At 49.4% G+C, this 20,232-nt stretch overlaps 1 protein-coding gene across 1 annotated transcript in view; it reads right to left on the bottom strand.

The window, feature by feature from the left end:
* Positions 1 to 20,232, bottom strand: part of CERCAM (cerebral endothelial cell adhesion molecule) — a 306,391-nt gene that overhangs the window by 121,977 nt on the left and 164,182 nt on the right. Inside the window, exon 4 of the mRNA XM_085614124.1 lies at positions 9,653 to 9,787. Coding sequence (XP_085470250.1) covers positions 9,653 to 9,787 — 135 coding nt within the window. The remainder of the gene's footprint in view (positions 1 to 9,652; positions 9,788 to 20,232) is intronic.

The raw sequence follows: 20,232 nt of genomic DNA, 5'->3' as shown, positions 1-20,232 counted from the left end.
AAAGACACGGCCGAAGAATGTCAGCTTAGTCTTATGGAGCTCACACTCGCCTGCACTCAAAGTCAAACCTGCTTCAGCAAGCAGACGACGCACTTCTGTAAGAGCTTTATCGTGTTCTTTTTGGGTAGCTCCAAAAATCAATATGTCATCGCTGTAACTGATCGCGTTCATGACAGGTTGTATGATACGTCAAATGACTTCTTGAAACAGTTCTGCAGCGGATGACACACCAAAACCTAGTCTTTTGTATTGAAACAGGCCAACATGTATAGAAAAGGTGTAACGTACCTGCACCCTTCTTCAAGCTACATCTGATGACAACCTTTATATAAATCAAGGTGAGAGAAGACCTTTGCTCCATTTAGTTGTGTTACCATGTCAGCAATGTGTGAACCTGGATGTCGTTTTCATTCAATTGCTTTGACTGATGCATGTCAACGCATATGCATACAGCTCCGTCACTGTCCTTTTTAGGCATTACTACTATGGGAGAAACCTATTGCGTTGGACAAGTACAATGCTCGATGTGAGAAGTTGGCCTGGCATATGCTGTCTCCTAGTGATAGGGACACCTTGCACCAGTCCAATTCGACTCTTATTGATGATAGGTTTAAGACAACCTTTAAAGAAAGCTATCCTAGTGGTCGCTGTGGAGAGCAGCCTTCAGGCTAAGTCTTGAAGGAGTGTTAAGCTTATTATTTTACCATAATAACCTCTTGAATAACCAAATGAAAGAGTAGCCCACACAGGTATATATATAAAATATATGCATTTATTCTAGACAGAATCCCACAGTCTCTTTATGAAGCTGTGGCAAAGTTACAATATCAAACAAGCATTGATAGATACAATAAATAGCACTATTAACATTGGGCCCTGGGGGGGACCAAACCATATACTAAAAAAGTGGTATAGAACCACGACAATTCTACAGGCAATGACTAGGGCATTCAGGATCACTGGCCCCTTAAGAATCCAGCCCAGGTTATGGGGAAGGGGACCCACGGGAGGCGCGTGCAGTGCAAGTAGCTGCTATCGGGATCTCTATTACAGCCTATGGAGAATGTCGCGGTTGGAAATAAACAGTTTAAAAATACTTCTAGCAGGAGTACAAAGTTAAACCTTCAGACTTAAGCTTTTGAAGAGCCCACTACCACGAGAGTACCGAGGTACCACTGTTACCTGCCCCAGGGAAGCCGGGTGCATAGGTCGTTTCTGCTGTCGGGTCGCGGGCTGATTTTCAATGGGAAAATAGTCAAAAGTTCTGCTAACCAAAAGCGTTGATGATGCTGTGAAGATCAAAGATGTGAAGATTGTAGAGAAGAAGCTGAAAGCAGAGGGGACAGAGTCTGGGTCACGGCAAAGTGACCAGGAGGCTCAAAGCAAAGAGCCCTTCGATGTCGGGTGCTTCAGGTGGAAAGTGGTGTTGCTTGGATCTGCAGCCACGGGCTCCGGGAGGCTTCAAGGAAGGACAGCTTCAGGAGGGCGACTGTCCACGTTGGATGAGGGTCGCTGCGGTGTTAGTGTCCGGATTGGATCCACTAAGCCTTGGCAACCGCAACCCACGAAGAATAAACAAATCTGTTACAGTGCAGATCCACGAGGTCTGGGAGAGGTCTCCTTCAAGGAGACTGTAGAGCCGGCCTGGAGCAACCAGGGGAACTCTTGATTGTAAAGATAGACCTCCGCTAGGGCCCACAAGTCGAGAGACAAGGGACCGCGGGAGGCGGCAATTTGGAGTGCGTAAAAGGGCACCCACGGGCCACCGGAGGGTGCTAGGGCGCTGGTCGTTGGCACAGTTGCTGTAGAGTGGTTGGCTCGTAAACGGGCCAAAGCACAACTTCCCCACTGGTCAGGGTCGTGTGCTACGCAAGAGGTGGCCGGTGTCCTGGGGTATTGGGGATCTCGGCACCCACGCAGTCCACGGTACACAGGTTTGCTGTGCACACTCACTGGCATCTGGGATGCGCTGGAAACCCACCTCAAGGTTTCTGGAAGTCGTCAAAGTTCGTGAGAGCAGCGAAGTTCAAACCAGGTCACTTGCAGTGTTTCAGGTGCCTGCCAAGCAGGGGGATAACTCCTTTATCCCAAGGGAGATTTCTTCCGTCAGCTGGGCAGCAGCAAGTCGAAGGTCAATACTGTAAAGTTCAAGATTAATCTGAGGCTCTGGGGCCACGTTATTCACCTTTATCCCCAAGATTAGGGGAGTGTCCAGAGTAGCGTCCACCAATGGTAGGTGAGGCGGGAAAGGGTGGCTACACCCTCTCCCCTTTGTGTGTTTCCCACCTGGGCGAGGTGCAGGATGCCCCTGAACCGGTTCCAAGCGGTGTATGCAGAATGAGGCTTCTGCAGCTGCCTACGTGCAACTCTGAAAGGACTTTTGGTGCACCCACCCTGTTCCAATCCACATTATCCTGCCTGGGGAGATGCTAGCACCTCCCTGCCACAGGAGCCCTATTGTCCAGCTGGCAAGGCTGGGGTTTTCCCCAGCAACAGCCAGCCAGGGTCGTGTAGGTGGCAGGTAGTAGCCATTTTGTACTGCTTGTGCACTTTTAAATTGGTGTCTAAATTCTGCCGCTTTTCCCATATCGCCCCTCTAGCAGGGGGGAATCGTACCCTCATGCCCATGGCTGGACTGGGGGTATGATTCCTACATGTTTGACACCAAACACGATATGGTTCTGTGTAGCCATTCTCAAGTTATCGCGTTATCGCGATAGACTTATAATGCGGTTAAGAGTATATGGTATGGCTACACTACAAACAACCCAGCAATGATTTTACGAAGGTTGCAGAGAGGCCCTACTCATGTAGGGGTCCCCCCTCACACATACCTCAGCACCCTGCCTTGTAGGATCACCAAGGCCTGCTATAGGGGTGACCTATGAGAGTATATGTGTTGTAATGGGGTGGGATATAGGATACCTATATCCCTGTAAGGGGTGCTAGCACCACCTTACCCAGACTACAGTAGTGGTCTGGTGGTGTCAGTTGGTATGGCTGTCCCAGGGTGGCACAATAAGTGCTGCAGCCCTGGTAGGCCTCTGAGGGACCCATGCCATGGGTACCTTGGGTACCATCTACAAGGGGCTGATAGGGTGTCCTCAGTATCCAATGGGTATGTACCTAGGGTACTCACATGGTTTAAGAGAGGAAGCAGATAGGCTGGGGTCCTGGATAGCAGGGCCACAGCCTGGCTAGAGTCATAAAACAGCAAAAACATCAGCAAAAAGTTGGGGGCAACTATGCAGTCGATGCCACTCTCCTACACTCGATAATGTCATGCTTAAGTAACAATTCAAGTTCTTTCTCAACAGTTTCTTGCAAACGAAAAGCAATTTGTCTATGTCTCTGAGCAACAGGACGGACATCCTCATTAATATGCAACTTTACTTTCATAGTTTTAAACATTCCCAAACCGTGAAATAATAAAGGAAACTGGCTTACTATTTCACGGTGAGCATTCATGTTGCAATTCCCAAAAATGAGTCACATATCGGCTGCTGTGCTGAAACCGCGGAGACAGGCACTTGACGCCGTGCTTTGAAGCACATGTACGGATGCTTGCACCCTTGATTTCTTATGCTTCACTGTTGCCACAAATGAACCTTGAATTTTTAAGGGTGTCAGCGCTGCCCATGTATACACTTGGGTTTTTGATGACGTAAGTTGTGGCAACGGAGATAATTCATTTGATTTCTCCTCAGGCATAATGTTTATTGGTGCACCACTGTCGATAATGAAAAGTATCGAACAACCATTTTTTTTCAGTGTAATCATCAGATACTATTTGAATGACTTTGGGGCTTTGGCATGTCAAACTTCCTTCGACTGACATTTTCCTTCACAAGCTGCTAAACCGACATAAACACGTTTTCTGAGGTAAACATCGACATGGCACAATCATTTTCTTTACTTCATTTGATAATGATATAGAAGAACTGTTTGACGATGATTTAGATGACAATCGACTTTGTTAAGTGTTGATTTTTCTAAACTGATGTTGCCGCTTGGTCTTGTGGGTATGTGTCGAACTTTGCTTCTGGAATGTTCTTGGGGGCCATTTTGTCTTTGACACACTTTTTCCTTTGCTTTGCAAACCATCACAAACTGGTTCACCTTCCCACAGCCTTTACATATCTGTCCAAGAGCAGGACATTTTCCTTTGTGTGAAAACAAAAATCAACATCTTAAACACAGCTTTTTACTCAGACTAAGAGGATCGCACAGCATCTGCCGTCTAAATGGATTTGACAAACATCTGTCAAAAACTCTGAGACATATAGCTTCTTCATCATTAAATTCATTGGTCTTACAATGTCTGATAAGTGTGACATTCTTGGTTGAAGATCTAACGTTCATAGTTAACATTTGGCATTGGATTACATTTGAGATTCAATACTTTTTAATCTGGTATGTGATTTCTTCTCAGTTCGCTGCACTTTCCTAATGACTTCTTTTGCCCCATCACCAGCAAGATTTTTGAGTTATTTGATCATCTTTTTACTATCAATCTCTTCAAGCGCATCAATGAAATCATCAAATGTCTCTATCCGCACAATCCATCTATCGCCAACATTTAGCTTTTTGACAGTATCAAGCGGTGGTGGTTTCAGGAAAGCGGCAGCGCTGTAGCCATTTCTGGGAGTGGCCGACATTAAAGGTGGAGCTGTCCTTTGCTCCCTTGCCTGTTCGTCTTCAACCTGATATGTGAGCCATTTCTAAGGCCTCGAGATGTGCCGGCCTCTGGATAATTCTTGAGGACTTTTGGAAAAACAGCCTCTGTCTTTGCCTCCATCGGAAAAGCAGTATTTCCAAGGGCAGCTCATCGCTGTAAGCTAGCAGAGGCAAAGGACAAACATAAAATAATAAAAGATTTTTATTATCATTTTATTTTTAGCCCTGCGGCTGCGAACCGAGGGAGGGGCGTGGCTTCCCATACTGATGCTGCAGCACCAGAGGGGGCCAGGTTGGGGGGGGTGGGCACTGCCATGTGCCCATGACAGTTTAGCCGACCCTTTAGGGCCGGTCTAACCATCACAGCTTCAAGACCATGTCTGAGAACCAAACCGAGGGCTCAGACCAATCCCAGCGCCGTCGGAGCAGGTACGTTTTATTTATTTGTATTTCTGTTTATTTTTGTGTGTTCATACTGTCCCTGCCGCACCACTTTGCAATGCGAGTGGCTGCTCCTAAGTATTTCTCTATTCCAAAATATCTGCGACCGTTTTGATTGTCGCCCACTGCCATGTTACTGTTCCGACCGCCTTCACGGCCCTTCGATTGGCTTGACAAGACTCAGCATCATAAGCACAACCCTTGTGCTAAGCCTGGGTCGTACCGGCTCACTTTACTCAGGTTCTGGTGAGTAAATAACTGTTTATTCATTGGCATCTCTGTGCATTGCCTACCTCACCGGGCTTCTAATCGTAGCATTATCTTGCAATATGCTGTCGCTATTCGCTGCTCGTTCCAAACTTGGTTGCATCCGCCGTTAGAGTTTTGGGATTTGGACGCTTCACTTGTCCTCCTGCAGCACAGAGGTTTCGTTCCTCTGCCATCGCGCTGCGTATTCAATGGACACCGTCCTGACTACGTTTCACAAAATTATCCTCCACGCCCATTAACCGGGCTGATTCTGGATTCCTGCCAAGGCTCGCCCCTGATCCCTCTTTCATTGCCACCGCGCTCTTGGACTTCTAACCCGGGCTTCACAAGCCTCCCTGAAGAATCGCAGATCTTGATTATTTCGTGATCCCCCAAACCCACCCTGTACTCTCTTTACTAGAGCACTACCCTCAAATGAATGACCATTGTCCTGATGATGACCTTCAATAATTCAGGTTGAAACGCCGTCGACTATCCAGTCTAGAACCCCGGCGCCACTGTGGTCAAATTCAATTATCTGACTAGCTTGTATATAAAGACTGTATGTAATCTGCATATTTTTTTACCACCTTTATTTCACCTATTCTCGCCGTTCACGCTCTTTTTCCCACCCTTATGTCACTGCGCCGTCCACCTTCACTAGCACGCCCAGTGCTCACTTTGTGTGTTATGGTCATTGTATAATTATGTACTATAGTGCTTCTTAACTACTTACGGAATTATAGTTTAATTTACTTCACCCTACCCTCACGTTGTGGACTCCCTCCCTTTGTCCCCCTTCCCATTTGTGATTTATTTCACTGTATTGAATTGTCCTCTTTTAATAGTCTCCAGTTGAGACATTGTTTTTTGTTGCAAGCCTGGGTTGCGGCACCTGGTTGCGAGGTCGTACCGGCTCACTTTACTCAGTTTCTGGTGAGTAAATAACTGTTTATTCATTGGCATCTCTGTGCATTGCCTACCTCACTGGGCTTCTAATCGTAGCATTATCTTGCAATATGCTGTCGCTATTCGCTGCTCGTTCAAAACCTGGTTGCATTCGCCTTTAGAGTTTTCATTCCGTATTACGTTTGACTGTATTTTGCATAAGAGTGCAGTACCTTCATGTACGGTTTGACCAGTAGGTTCTCAGTCACCTATATGTAGATTTCTTTGCAATGCTTCCGTTGTCCTCACCTGCTTTACAGTGGCTGGATTTGTGCTTTGACTCCACATGCATTAGGCGTAGTTTCCGTACTTCAACTGCAATACACGTGGCATGCACAAGCAGTTTGCTTGGAACACAGCAAACTCTGGGAGGGCACTGCCGATCTTTGGGTTACTTATCCCCTAACTCATCGCCAGTTGTAACATCATTCCCAGACTTGGTACCCACTAATGACTACACCAAACACAGAACTTGTTAGTTCACGTCTTTATTCGTCTGCGTGTAACTGTGAACTCCACATTCTAAACCAGTCTTCATTGCATTCTGCTCTAACACTGACGTCAAAGTTCTATGGACTCTATCAGGAGCCAAAAAGGTTCCATCATTTCAAACTTGCAAGCCACTACAATGCTGAGGCTGCAAATATCCCCCCACTCATGCCCTGCGCTGGTCAAGGCTGGGGAACAGAGGCGGCAGTACACTGAAAACATTAGTATTATCAGCTGAAGGCACCCTACGTTTATTTATCTCTGCTCTCGCTATGCGGTGTTAGTTCAAGCGGGGTTGTCCAGAGGAAGGACTAGCCTGCAGGCAGTCCAGACCTTCCGGCCCTACCCCAGAGTTGCCCACAGATGGACAGTTCATCGGGGTGCGTCTGGTTCAGTCACGGGTTCCTCGAGGAGAGATGGTGCCTTGGAGTTCCCTGTCTGCTCTCACTGTGAGGCTTTGGTGGGTGCAGGGCTGGAGGGGGGACTAGCCTGCAGCCAGTCCAGACAGTACGGCCCTACCCCAGGGATGTTCATTGGGTGTGTCGGGGTTCAGTCATGGGTGCCTCAAGCAGAGGTGGTGCCCAAAGGTTCCCTGGTTACTTTCACTTCTAGATAAGTGATTCTGATATGCTGCACAATGATGTGCTATTTGAAGGACTGTACATGTACAGTGCGGACTTAAGGCAGCTGTCTGAGTCTACCCTGAGGGGTTTTATATATAAAACTGAGGACATATAAGAATGTTCAGTCATAAAGAATTCTGCAAGGAAATGGCGTGTAATCTTCAACATGCTAGCTGTTTGTATTTGAAGTAAAGAAAGCTACAGCCTGCTGTGAACACCACCAACCTGTGGTCTGTCTTATGTACCGTACGTGCTGCGACACTGAAGGAGTGTTATCACCTGGGTGTGTAACTGAGAGCACTAATGACGGGTTAACACGTCATTTGCAGAAAAGTGTGTGTATCCATCCCCCTCTGCCTGGAGGTGGTACCTCATCTGTGTATTCACCCTCCCCTTCCATCCCCCTCTGCCTGGAGGTGGTACCTCACCTGTGGATTCACCCTCCCCCTTCCATCCCCCTCTGCCTGGGGGTGGTACCTAACCTGTGGATTCACCCTCCCCCTTCCATCCCCCTCTGCCTGGGGGTGGTACCTAACCTGTGGATTCACCCTCCCCTTCCATTCCCCTCTTCCTGGAGGTGGTACCTCACCTGTGTATTCATTTCCCTCTGCTGGGATGTGGTACCTCACCTGTAGATCCACCCCCCTCTGCCTGGAGGTGGTACCTCACCTCTGGATTCACTTCCCCCTTCCCCCTCTCTGCCTGGAGCTGGTACCTCACCTGGGGATCAACCCCCCTCTGCTCGGAGGTGGTACCTCACCTGTGGATTCACACCCCTCTTCCACCTCCCCTGCCTGGGGGTGGTACCTCACCTGTAGAGCCATCCCCCTCGGCCTAGAGGTGGTACCTCACCTGTGGATTCACTCCCCCCTTCCACCCCCCTCTGCCAGGAGCTGGTACCTCACCTGTGGATTCACTTCCTCTGCCTGGAGGTGGTACCTCACCTGTGGATCCATCCCCCTCTGCCTAGGGGTGGTACCTCACCTGTGTATTCACCCTCCCCTTCCATCCCCCTCTGCCTGGAGGTGGTACCTCACCTGTCGATTCACCCTCCCCCCTTCCACCCCCCTCTGCCTGGGGGTGGTACCTAACCTGTGGATTCACCCTCCCCTTCCATTCCCCTCTTCCTGGAGGTGGTACCTCACCTGTGTATTCATTTCCCTCTGCTGGGATGTGGTACCTCACCTGTAGATCCACCCCCCTCTGCCTGGAGGTGGTACCTCACCTCTGGATTCACTTCCCCCTTCCCCCTCTCTGCCTGGAGCTGGTACCTCACCTGGGGATCAACCTCCCTCTGCTCGGAGGTGGTACCTCACCTGTGGATTCACACCCCTCTTCCACCTCCCCTGCCTGGGGGTGGTACCTCACCTGTAGAGCCATCCCCCTCGGCCTAGAGGTGGTACCTCACCTGTGGATTCACTCCCCCCTTCCACCCCCCTCTGCCAGGAGCTGGTACCTCACCTGTGGATTCACTCCCTCTGCCTGGAGGTGGTACCTCACCTGTGGATCCATCCCCCTCTGCCTAGGGGTGGTACCTCACCTGTGTATACACCCTCCCCTTCCATCCCCCTCTGCCTGGAGGTGGTACCTCACCTGTGGATTCACCCTCCCCCTTCCATCCCCCTCTGCCTGGGGGTGGTACCTAACCTGTGGATTCACCCTCCCCCTTCCATTACCCTCTGCCTGGAGGTGGTACCTCAACTGTGTATCCATTCCACTCTGCTGGGATGTGGTACCTCACCTGTACATCCATTCCCCTCTTCCTGGAGGTGGTACCTCACCTGTGTATTCATTTCCCTCTGCTGGGATGTGGTACCTCACCTGTAGATCCACCCCCCTCTGCCTGGAGGTGGTACATCACCTCTGGACTCACTTCCCCCTTCACCCCATCTGCCTGGAGGTGGTACCTCACCTGTGGATCCATTCCTCTCTGCCTGGGGGTGGTACCTCACCTGTGGATTCACACCCCTCTTCCATCTCCCTCTTCCTGGAGGTGGTACCTCACCTGTGGATTCACCCCCACCCCCTCCTTCCATCCCCATCTGCCTGAAGGTGGTACCTCACCTGTGGATTCACCCCCCTTCCATTCCCCTCTTCCTGGAGGTGGTACCTCACCTGTGGATTCACCCCCCTTCCATCCTCCTCTTCCTGGAGGTGGTACCTCACCTGTGGATTCACCCCCACCCCTCCCTTCCACCTCCCTCTGCCTGGAGGTGCTGCCTCACCTGTGGAGTGATGCCGCACCAGAAGTTGGAGTAGTACGTCTGGGACTCCAGCATGGGGGCGATGACGGAGCGGTTTTCGGCCATCAGCAGCTGGAGGGTTCGCTCATTGGTAAGAATGTTGTCGGTGTCGGTGAACTGTGGAAACAGGTAGACACCCTCAGTGCTTTAATGTAGCAGCCTCCCCCCCCCTCCCATCAGGGTTCTGTGCACCCCGATCTTCTAACATGAAACCCTTAAGCAGTATCAGACACCCACTCCTTAAACACCAGGTCTGTGAAGTGGAAGGAAAATGCTACTTACCAGTATGCATCTGTTTCTTGGCATGTAGAGCTGCAGAGTTGTACACTTTTGCATAGCTCGCCATCTAGTGTTGGGCTTGGATGCTTGCACGTTGTTGTTGTCTTGGAAGAAGTCTTTTGTAGTCACGAGATATGTGACTCCTCCCTTGGACGATAGTGCGCATGGGCATCGACTCCTTCCTCAGATTGTTTTTCGCCAATACGGGAAATGATGGAGTCAGTAAGAAACAGAAAAGATGTCCATGTAAGTGTATCTAATGAAGATAATACTGGAACAGATACAGGTCCCGGGGAGGCGGGTGGGTGTTTACAACTCTGCAGCTCCACATGCCACGAACAGAAGCATACTGGTAAGTAGCATTTTCCGTTCGAGGCATATGAGCTGCAGATTGTACACTTTTGCATGGACTGTATAGCAGTGTTGTCCTTTAGCGGTGGTCACCTGTATCTGTCGCAGTGGTTTGAAAAAGTGTCTTGCGAACAGCCTGGCCTACAGAAGCTTGCTGCTTAGCCTGCACGTCAACACAATAGTGTTTGGTGAAGGTGTGTGTTGTAGACCATGTTGCTGCTTTATAGATGTCATCAAAGGGAATGTTCCCTAAGAATGCCATGGAGGCCCCTAGTTTGCGTGTTGAATGCGCTCTAGGGGGAATTGTTAATGTTCGTTCAGCCTTATGTAGCATATTTGAATGCATTTGACTATCCACCTAGCAATCCCTAGATGGGGTTTCCTTTATGAGGTGGTGAGAAAGCTACAATCAGCTGTTTTGTCTTTCTAAAGGGCTTAGTCCTGTCAATGTAATAAAGTAGAGCTCTTTTGACGTCAAGTGTGTGAAGAGCTCTACCGAATCTGGGTTTTGGAAAAACACAGGTAACTCTACTGATTGGTTAAGATGAAAAGCAGAGATTACTTTGGGAAGGAATTTTGGGTTTGATCTAAGAACTACCTTGTTACAATGTATTTGTAAGAATGGTTCTTTTATGGTTAAAGCCTGGATCTCACTTACTCTCCTGAGAGAGGTAATTGCGACAAGGAAAGCTACTTTCCATGTAAGGAACAAACAATTCACATTTGTGCAAAGGTTCAAATGATGGATCCATGAGTCTAGTAAGGACAATGTTTAAGTTCCACACCAGAGAGGGTGGTACTCTGGGAGGAATTACTCTTTTAAGGCCTTCCATAAAAGCTTTAATTACAGATACCCTAAATAGTGACAAGTGTTGTCTGTTTTGTAAGTAAGCGGCAAGAGCTGCTAGGTGTAATCTTATGGATGAATATGATAGATTACATGTTTGTAAATGCAGCAAGTAGCAAATGATGTCCTGGATTGAAGCATCCAGTGAGTCAATGTTATTGTTATTACAGTAAATAACGAATCTTTTCCATTTTGCAGCATAGCAAGCTCTAGTAGTAGGTTTTCTGGCTTCTTTAATGATGTTCATACAGTCCTATGGAAGGTTAAGGTAACCGAAATCTAGGACTTCAGGAGCCAGATTGCGAGATTCAGTTGACCTGGATCGGGGTGTCTTATGTCTCCATGGTTCTGTGTTAGTAGTTTCGGGGAGAGACGCAGTTTTTGGTGTGGGACCACCGAGAGTTCAAGAAGTGTGGTGAACTATGGTTGCCGTGCCCATGTGGGAGCAACGAGGATCATTTTGAGAGACTGTTGCCTGAGCTTGCGTACTTCTATCGGAATGAGTGGGAGAGGCGGAAAAGCGTACGTAAATCTGCCTTACCAGTTCATCTATATCGCATTGCCCTTGGACGACGGGTGTGGGTACCTGGCGGCGATGGTTGGGCATTTTGCGTTTTCATGTGTGGCGAACAGATCTATGTCTGGGTGGCCCCACATTTGGAAAAATGGTTGAAGAGCTTGTGGATGAAGTTCCCATTCGTGAATTTGTTGTGTCTGCAGACTGAGCAGATCTGAAATTTGATTGTGTACTCCTGGAAGATGTTCTGCTAGGAGATATATGTTTTGCGGGATGGCCCATTGCCATATGTGTTGCGCTAGTTGAGAAAGCTGCAACGAGTGTGTTGCTCCTTGTTTTTGTATGTCATACATTGCTGTCATGTTGTCCATCCAGACTAGGACAGTTTTGTTGAGGAGATGTGGTTGGAATGATTTTAGCGCCAGAAATATTGCTAGAAATTCTAGGTGATTGATGTGGAGCACTTTTTGTTGAGTGGTCCATCTGCCCTGGACTGTGTGGTTTAAGAGGTGGGCTCCCCAGCCGGTGAGGGATGCGTCTTATGTTAGCCCTATCTGTGGAACTGGCTCTAGGAATGGCCGCCCTTTGGATAGGTTTTGTGTGTTCCACCACTGCAGAGAGCGATGTGTGCGGCTGTCCACCAACACCAGATCTGTAAGTTGACCTTGAGCCTGGTTCCACTGACGTGCAAAGCACTCTTGTAAAGGGCGCATCTGGAGTCTTGCGTGAGGGACAATGAACATGCAAGAGGCCATCATTCCTGCTAGCTGCATAAGCACTCGAGCTGGAAGAGAGTGTTGAGGCTGAAACCTTTTGATGAGGGTTTGAATACTGGCTATTCTGGCTGTATTGGGGTATACCAGAGCTTTGAAAGTGTTTATTGTGGCCCCTAGATACTGATGTATGTAGGAGGGCTGCAGATGGGACTTGGTGTAGTTTATTGTGAACCCCAAATTGTGTAGTAGCTGGATTGTTTGGTAGGTGTGCTGTACACACTGCCTCTGTGACTTGGCTTTTATCAGCCAGTCGTCGAGGTATGGAAATACATGGATTTGTTGTCTTCGCAAGTGTGCAGCTACTACTGCAAGGCCCTTTGTGACCACCCTGGGTGCTGTGGTCACCCCGAATGGGAGAACTTTGAATTGATAGTGTTGGCCGTCCACTGTGAACCTTAGGTATTTCCTGGGAGCAGGGTGTATGGGAATATGGAAGTAAGCGTCCTTGAGATCTACTGTGGCAAGGAAGTCGCCTTGTTGAAGCAGTGGCAGAACGTGTTGAAGAGTGACCATGTGAAAGTGATCCGACTGTATATAGAGATTGAGGGGTCTGAGGTCCAATATTGGCCGTAGAGTACCGTCCTTTTTGGGGATTAGAAAGTACAGTGAGTACACCCCTGATGCTCTAGGGGAACTGGTTCTATTGCGTGCTTTTGAAGCATGGAGAGAACCTCCTGTTTGAGAAGCGTTAGATGTTCCATGGACATGGGACGCTGTCTGGGCGGTATGTTGGGGGGAGTAGCAATAAGTTCCAGGCAGTAACCATACTGGATAATTTGTCTTACCCACCCGTCTGTGGTGATGGAATTCCACACAGGTAGGAACTGTAATAATCTTCCCCCCACTGGAGTGGAATGGTCTGGGGGAAGTGGAGGGAAGTCACTGTTTTGTGGTGGGGGAGCTGTGAGTGTTAGACCCGCGTCCTCTCCCTCTGTTGTTATTTCCTCTGTTATTTCCTCTAGAATAACCTCTGTTAGGGGAGGTCTGGGTGGGATTTTTGTAATTGGAAGAGGGGGTGTCAGTGCCAATGGATTTTGAGGGGCACCTGTAGAAGGAACGACGAAAGGACCCTCTAGTAGCTGTTGTCTGTAGAGCCCCATGGATTTGGCGGTTTCTGTGTCCTTTTTCATCTTTTCCAAAGATGAGTCCACAGTGGGTCCAAACAAGTGTTCCTGATCTATGGGCTGATTGAGGATGGTAGACTGCACCTCCTGCTTAAAACCAGAGATGCGTAACCACGCTTGTCTACGCAGTAACACACTCGTGTTTATTGTGCGGGATGCTGTATCTGCTGCATCAAGTGCACACTTTATTGAGGTATTAGTGATTAACTTTCCCTCTTGTATAAGGTCGTTTGCCTTGGTTTTATACGCGCCTGGCAGGTATTGAATGAGATTTTCGACCTCATCATAGTGGGCCCTGTCGTACCTTGCTAGTAAAGCTTGTGAATTGGCAATACGCCAAATATTTGCAGCTTGAGATGCAACCCTTTTGCCTGATGCATCGAGTAGCTTAGACTTCTTGTCTGGTGCAGGGGTCTCCCCTGCATTTACGGGCATTTGCTACAACCAAAGAATCTAGACGGAGCTGGCCTTTCATGTAAGCTGGGTCACTTGGTGCTGGCTTGTACTTTTTCCTCTATTCTAGGGTTAATACTTTTAGCCCTAACTGGGTCTTTGAAAATGCCAGGGGCACGTCTGATCAACCCTTTCAGCATAGGGAGAGTGTCTGTTGACTTTTGAGGCTGAGCAAATGTCTTTAGTAAGAAGTCCTCCTCCTGGGGGTCTGAATGTAGTTGGACCCCATGGTATTGTGCAGCTCTATTTATTATTTGCGCAAATCCTATACTATCATCTTGGGGGGATGGTTTGGAGGGGTATACATCTATCTGGGGCACATCTGGGACAAGGGTCCCGAGGTGTCATACTGTGGATATCATCATCAGTATCTGTATCTGTATTATGTGGTGAGTGTGTGTCGTCATCATCACCTCCCATGTCATCATCGTCCCCTTGTGGTGAAAAAGCAGGCACTGGCTGTGGAAGTGGAGAGAAAAGCCTCATAGGTGAGGTGGAAGAGTCTTTCTTCTTGGAGGGTATATCAGGTGTCCCTGAGGTGTCCAACTTCCTCTTCTTAGGTGGAATAGATATGACCTATCCAGTAAAAGGGGTCAATTTGAAGTGTTGTCTGTTTAGGATTTGGTGGATGTGGATGAAAAAGTTCTTTAGATCCACTGTCTTTATTCGGTGCCAAAGACTTCGGCTCCAAGTGGTGTTTGGGCTCGTCCTCTTTAGCTTTAGGGGGAGGTTTTGTCTCCTTTTGCCGTGGTGGAGTTTTCGACCCCGACGGCTTTGCCTGTATTTTGGGTTCCGAAGGTTTTTGCTTCGGCGCCGACGAGTCAACCTTGGGTTTCGGTGCCGAAGATTCTGTTGGGGCCGTGGCTTTAGGCTTATGCTTCGGTGCCGACGATGGTTTGTCGGTACCGTGTTGTGGCTGGCTCTATTACGAGCTGCCTGAAGGCTTTGGATGCTTCGGAGCCGGGCCCGGCGGCGAGGCTTCTGAAGACTTATCTCGGTGCCGACCCGAACACGAAGGTGAGGGTGTGACTGAAGCCTTTCGTTTTTTCGGGGCAGTGGCGTCGACGTCAGTACTCACGCTCCGTTCCGCTGAACTGGAGTAATCCGGTTGTACGATTCCGATTCGTCTGCTTCAGAGAAGTTGGCCTGTTCGTCTCCTGTGTCTGGATCATTGGAGCCTACCTCGAAGATGTTGTCCGGCGCCGGAGCGGTTGACCTGGACATTTCGTGTCGTCGGGCCTGGTTATTTTGGACCTGAAAGAGTCACAGGCCTAGCAGTGTTGACTCTCGTGTTCTAGCGAGAGACAAAGGTTGCAGACCTCGTGGAGATCTGTGTGTGGGAATTTAGCCCCACATTTGCATTTCTTGAATGGAGTCCTTTCCATATGCAGGTTGATGGTGCGGATCTTCCCAACGGCCCACGTCAATGACCGGACTCGAGAATGTCTTCGAAACCGGATGCATGTGGAGAGGGATTCACGATCGAGACAATACCGTCGAGCAGTGGGAGTTTTTTGCACGTCGAAGGGGAATCGAACGACGTCGAACCGGAGCGCAGCAAATTACATCCGAACCCGATGGCGGAAAAAAACGATTTGAAGATGGAGTCGATGCCCATGCACACTATCGTCCAAGAGAGGAGTCACCTATCTCGTGACTACAAAAGACTTCTTTTAAGACAACAACGTGCAAGCATCCGAGCCCAACACTAGTTGGCGATCTATGCAAAAGTGTACAATCTGCAGCTCATATGCCGTGAACACAAAGTTATGTATTTGACATCTCAACAAATTCATGCCGTGTAATCTAGCAATGTTTGTAGGATGTGTTACCCGATGAGACTAGTTTAAGCAGAAAAGGAATCAACACAAATGACTTGGCACCCAAATTAGGAAAAATGTGAGATCATCTTCATAACTCATATCAGCCATCTCTGTGTAAAGTGTTTTAGACATAAAAGGTGCTGCAGGAACAGTAAACCAGTCTCTTGACAGTATCTTGTGTTAATTTAAAAACTCTCCCATTGCACTGTACCTTTTCAGACTGTGCTTGGCCCCTCTCACCTGCCCGCAAGGGATTATGGGTGCAGACTGCAGCCATTGTGCAAGGGTAGCGATGAGCATGCGCAGTCCAGCTCTGTAGCTCCTCTCCTGGTAAATGCATCGGGCTCCTAGGGTCCCACCAGCTGACTGGGGTCAGATGTTGTGTTGGGGTGGAATTGTCCACATGGTGTCGTCGTGTCTCTGACCCGAGGGCCCAACTGGAAGCATCTGTGCTCCTACTTCTTGGATTTTTGGCCCCGAGCTTCACGATGTCCTTGCATTAGTGGCGGCTGGCATGTCCAGAGGATGGTGAGATGGGATGGCACATAAAAAGAAATTAAAAATAAGAGCGCAACGTCCTCCTGGATCCTTCTCTCCTCCAGGCAGGCAGACTCTCGACTCCCAAGCCAATCCTGGAGCTGCTCCCATGGAGCATGAGAGCAGCGCCGGGATTGGTGGGAGCGGCCTCTATCCTGGAGCTGCTCCCATGGAGCATGAGAGCAGCGCCGGGATTGGTGGGAGCGGCCTCAATCCTGGAGCTGCTCCCATGCAGCATGAGAGCAGCGCCAAAACTGGTGGGAGCGGCCTCAATCCTGGAGCTGCTCCCATGCAGCATGAGAGCAGCGCTGGGATTGGTGGGAGCGGCCTCAATCCTGGAGCTGCTCCCATGCAGCATGAGAGCAGCGCTGGGATTGGTGGGAGCGGCCTCTATCCTGGAGCTGCTCCCATGGAGCATGAGAGCAGCGCTAAAACTGGTGGGAGCAGCCTCTATCCTGGAGCTGCTCAGCATGAGAGTAGCGCTGGGATTGGTGGGAGCGGCCTCAATCCTGGAGCTGCTCCCATGGAGCATGAGAGCAGCGCTAAGACTGGTGGGAGCGGCCTCAATCCTGGAGCTGCTCCCATGCAGCATGAGAGCAGCGCTGGGATTGGTGGGAGCGGCCTCAATCCTGGAGCTGCTCCCATGGAGCATGAGAGCAGCGCTGGGATTGGTGGGAGCGGCATCTATCCTGGAGCTGCTCCCATGCAGCATGAGAGCAGCGCTGGGATTGGTGGGAGCGGCCTCAATCCTGGAGCTGCTCCCATGCAGCATGAGAGCAGCGCTAAAACTGGTGGGAGCGGCCTCAATCCTGGAGCTGCTCCCATGCAGCATGAGAGCAGCGCTGGGATTGGTGGGAGCGGCCTCTATCCTGGAGCTGCTCCCATGCAGCATGAGAGCAGCGCTGGGATTGGTGGGAGCGGCCTCTATCCTGGAGCTGCTCCCATGCAGCATGAGAGCAGCGCTGGGATTGGTGGGAGCGGCCTCAATCCTGGAGCTGCTCCCATGCAGCATGAGAGCAGCGCTAAAACTGGTGGGAGCGGCCTCTATCAGCGCTCACAAGAGCTCTGGAGGCCTTTGCTTTCTCTAAACCAGCTGTCTTAAGACTGTTGAGTTAGAGAGGATTTAAAATGACCAGACCTTTTTATCTGTGCCTCAGGATTGGAGGCGCACTAACCTGCTCGTTAGAGTTCCACTGCTACAAGTGAAGCCGGATCCCTGCACAGATAGTGCAAGTGCATGTATGTGTATGTTTGTGTGGGGTCTGCACAATGCACACACTCGGCGTGTCTGACTGGGACGGAGTGAAGGAAACCTGTCTTTCACATTTTGGGAAAACCCTTGCCTCTTCATGTGCACAGGGTGGAAGTGACGTTACTTCTCCGGTGTATCGGTGCCGATCCTGGGACTGGAGGAAGGGGACTGAGGCCTTGAAGTGGGGAAACAAGAGACAGGCTTCCCTCTGATATTCAAAGTGGTCCTTTTGCCGCAGATGTTGATTACTCTGCCTAAATCCTGCCATTTAGTGGCTGGCAGGGGTGAGGGGTGGAAGGAAAATGCTACTTACCAGTATGCATCTGTTCTTGGCATGTAGAGCTGTACAATCATATGCTTTTGCATAGATCGCCATCTAGTGTTGGGCCCGGATGTTTTCACTTTGTTTTTCTTCGAAGAAGTCTTTCCAGTCACGAGGTAGGTGACTCCTACCTTAGGTGATAGTGCGCATGGACATCGACTCCATTGTTAGGTGGTTTCCCGCAGCAGGTGATAATGGAGTCAGTAGGAGTAGTTAGATCGTTAGATTATGCTCGTTGATGTTCTTTAATGTAATGTATAAGTTAGCATTTGCTACTCCATTTTCTTCTTCTGGCGCCATTTTATGTACTGTTCGAAACTAATCCTGTTTGATTCCAAGAAATGCCCCTTGCTAAGTTTTGTTTCTGCAATGAGGAACTGTTCATGCCAGTGCATAGGTTTCCCTCGATAAAGAACCTCTTCAACCTGTCTGGCAGTTTGATCGCAGCCCAGGGTAAAACAGCCTTGAAAGTGTTCCGAGCTTTGCAAGATACGAGGCTAGAAACCTTTTTTTGACTTTACGCTGTTCACCTACATCTGTTGGGAAAATTCCACTGTGGGCGTGTTATTAGTTGACCATGCAATGCATATAATATATCCTCAGGCTTACTGTTTCTCAGTTCCCTCTGTAGTACTCTCTTGAGACTGTGCAGACGGAGCCCCGCTCTGAGCATATATAATAAATGATTATTGGTGAATATTCTCAACTGTTTCACAGACTCTTCATTTAGCATGGAAGGCTGAGAGGTGGTCCGAGGTGACCCGGGTGGCCCTAAGTGGGTCACTTCTTAGAACTTGCCCCAAAGTCTGCCCAAGCACTTTGTACAGCTAAAGAGGCAACTATTGTAAAAACACAGCCCTCGCCAAGTGTGCCTGAACTGTCTTTGCTCTCGCAACCATGGCCCTTGACTCAAGCATGCGCATGTGATGTGCACACTTTAGAAGACACCGGTGTAAGCCTGCGTCACTTGTGTCCATGTGGACTGCCCCATTAGAAGTGAACCTGCTGCCTTGACCCAGGTGCCACTGTGTGCCCAGAAACTCGGAGGATGCTGAGATGTTGACCGTAAGTGCCCCCGACTGGCCAAGCCACTGCGACGGCACTGAAGCTCCTGAAGAGATTTTGCTACCGAGCTCTGTGACCCGAGGTGGATGGCATCACCACCTCGACACAGGGAGCACCAGGCCGCTGAAGAGATTCAGCCCCGAGCCCTGTGACCTTATGCGGACGGCATAACCACCCCGGCACAGGGAGGACCACGACCGAGCCTTGTGACCTGTGGCAGATGGCATCACCATCTCGGTGCAGGGAAGACCAGGACACTGAATTGACGAATTGTGCTGAAGACGACACTGAGGTACTTCAGACTAGGAAAGGGTAGAGTGGCCTCCTCACCAGCAGTCCTGCACAAGAGACTCTTCACCAGATCCTCTGTGTAGTCAGCAGTCCTGAGTGTATGTAAAACTGTAAACACTTATTTTCACGAAGATCAGCACTGGGCTGGAAAGGACCATTATCACACTCTTGGGGGTCGTGTGAGAGTAGAGCCTGTTGTACCCCCACAACAGCCTCCATTTGAAACCTGTGACTGCTCTTCACGACTACCAAGAGGTGAGGGGCTTCTACTTGGCCCAGTTTGAAGAACCACAGTAGGACAGACACTGGGACATCAGGGGCAAACAACCCCGGCCCACGTCTATGGCCCTGCTGGCACTGACGGAACTCCGAACAGGCTCTGACACACTGGTGCTCAGTCTAAAATGGAGAGGCTGGACTGAAAGCACTACAGGCTTCAGTCCGCTGCAAGCGACCATGTTGGAATCACGCTGTGTTCAGCATGGGACATAAATGACATAGCCGCCAACCAGCTTCTAGGAGCTACACTCAAAGAGCCCAACCATGGCACTTTCACACTCTGACCCCCGCACAGCTCAACAAAAGTGAGAACCCTGCATGGCTAACTCCAAAAAACACAGGACAACCTACAAAGCGCTATATCACAGAACAGAACAGACTCCTGCACAGCTCAATGACACAAAACATGGGAAAGACCCTTCAAAGCTCTATACAACAGAACAAAACAGAGACCCCCCACACAGCTCAACACCACAAAACACAGGAGACAACCTTCAAAGAGCTACACAACAGAACAGAGACCTCTGTACAGCTCAACGCAATAAAACACGAGCGAGACCCTTTAAATCTCTACATTTTTTGAATTTTTTTTAAATACTTGTTTGCGTACTAAATAAAATATTTCATCATTTGTGTATTTGTTTGA

Source organism: Triturus cristatus, chromosome 1_2, assembly GCF_964204655.1.
Source record: "Triturus cristatus chromosome 1_2, aTriCri1.1, whole genome shotgun sequence".
NCBI lineage: Eukaryota > Metazoa > Chordata > Amphibia > Caudata > Salamandridae > Triturus > Triturus cristatus.
Note: the sequence above shows the minus strand (reverse complement) of the source record. Positions and strands in the feature narration are given on the sequence as shown.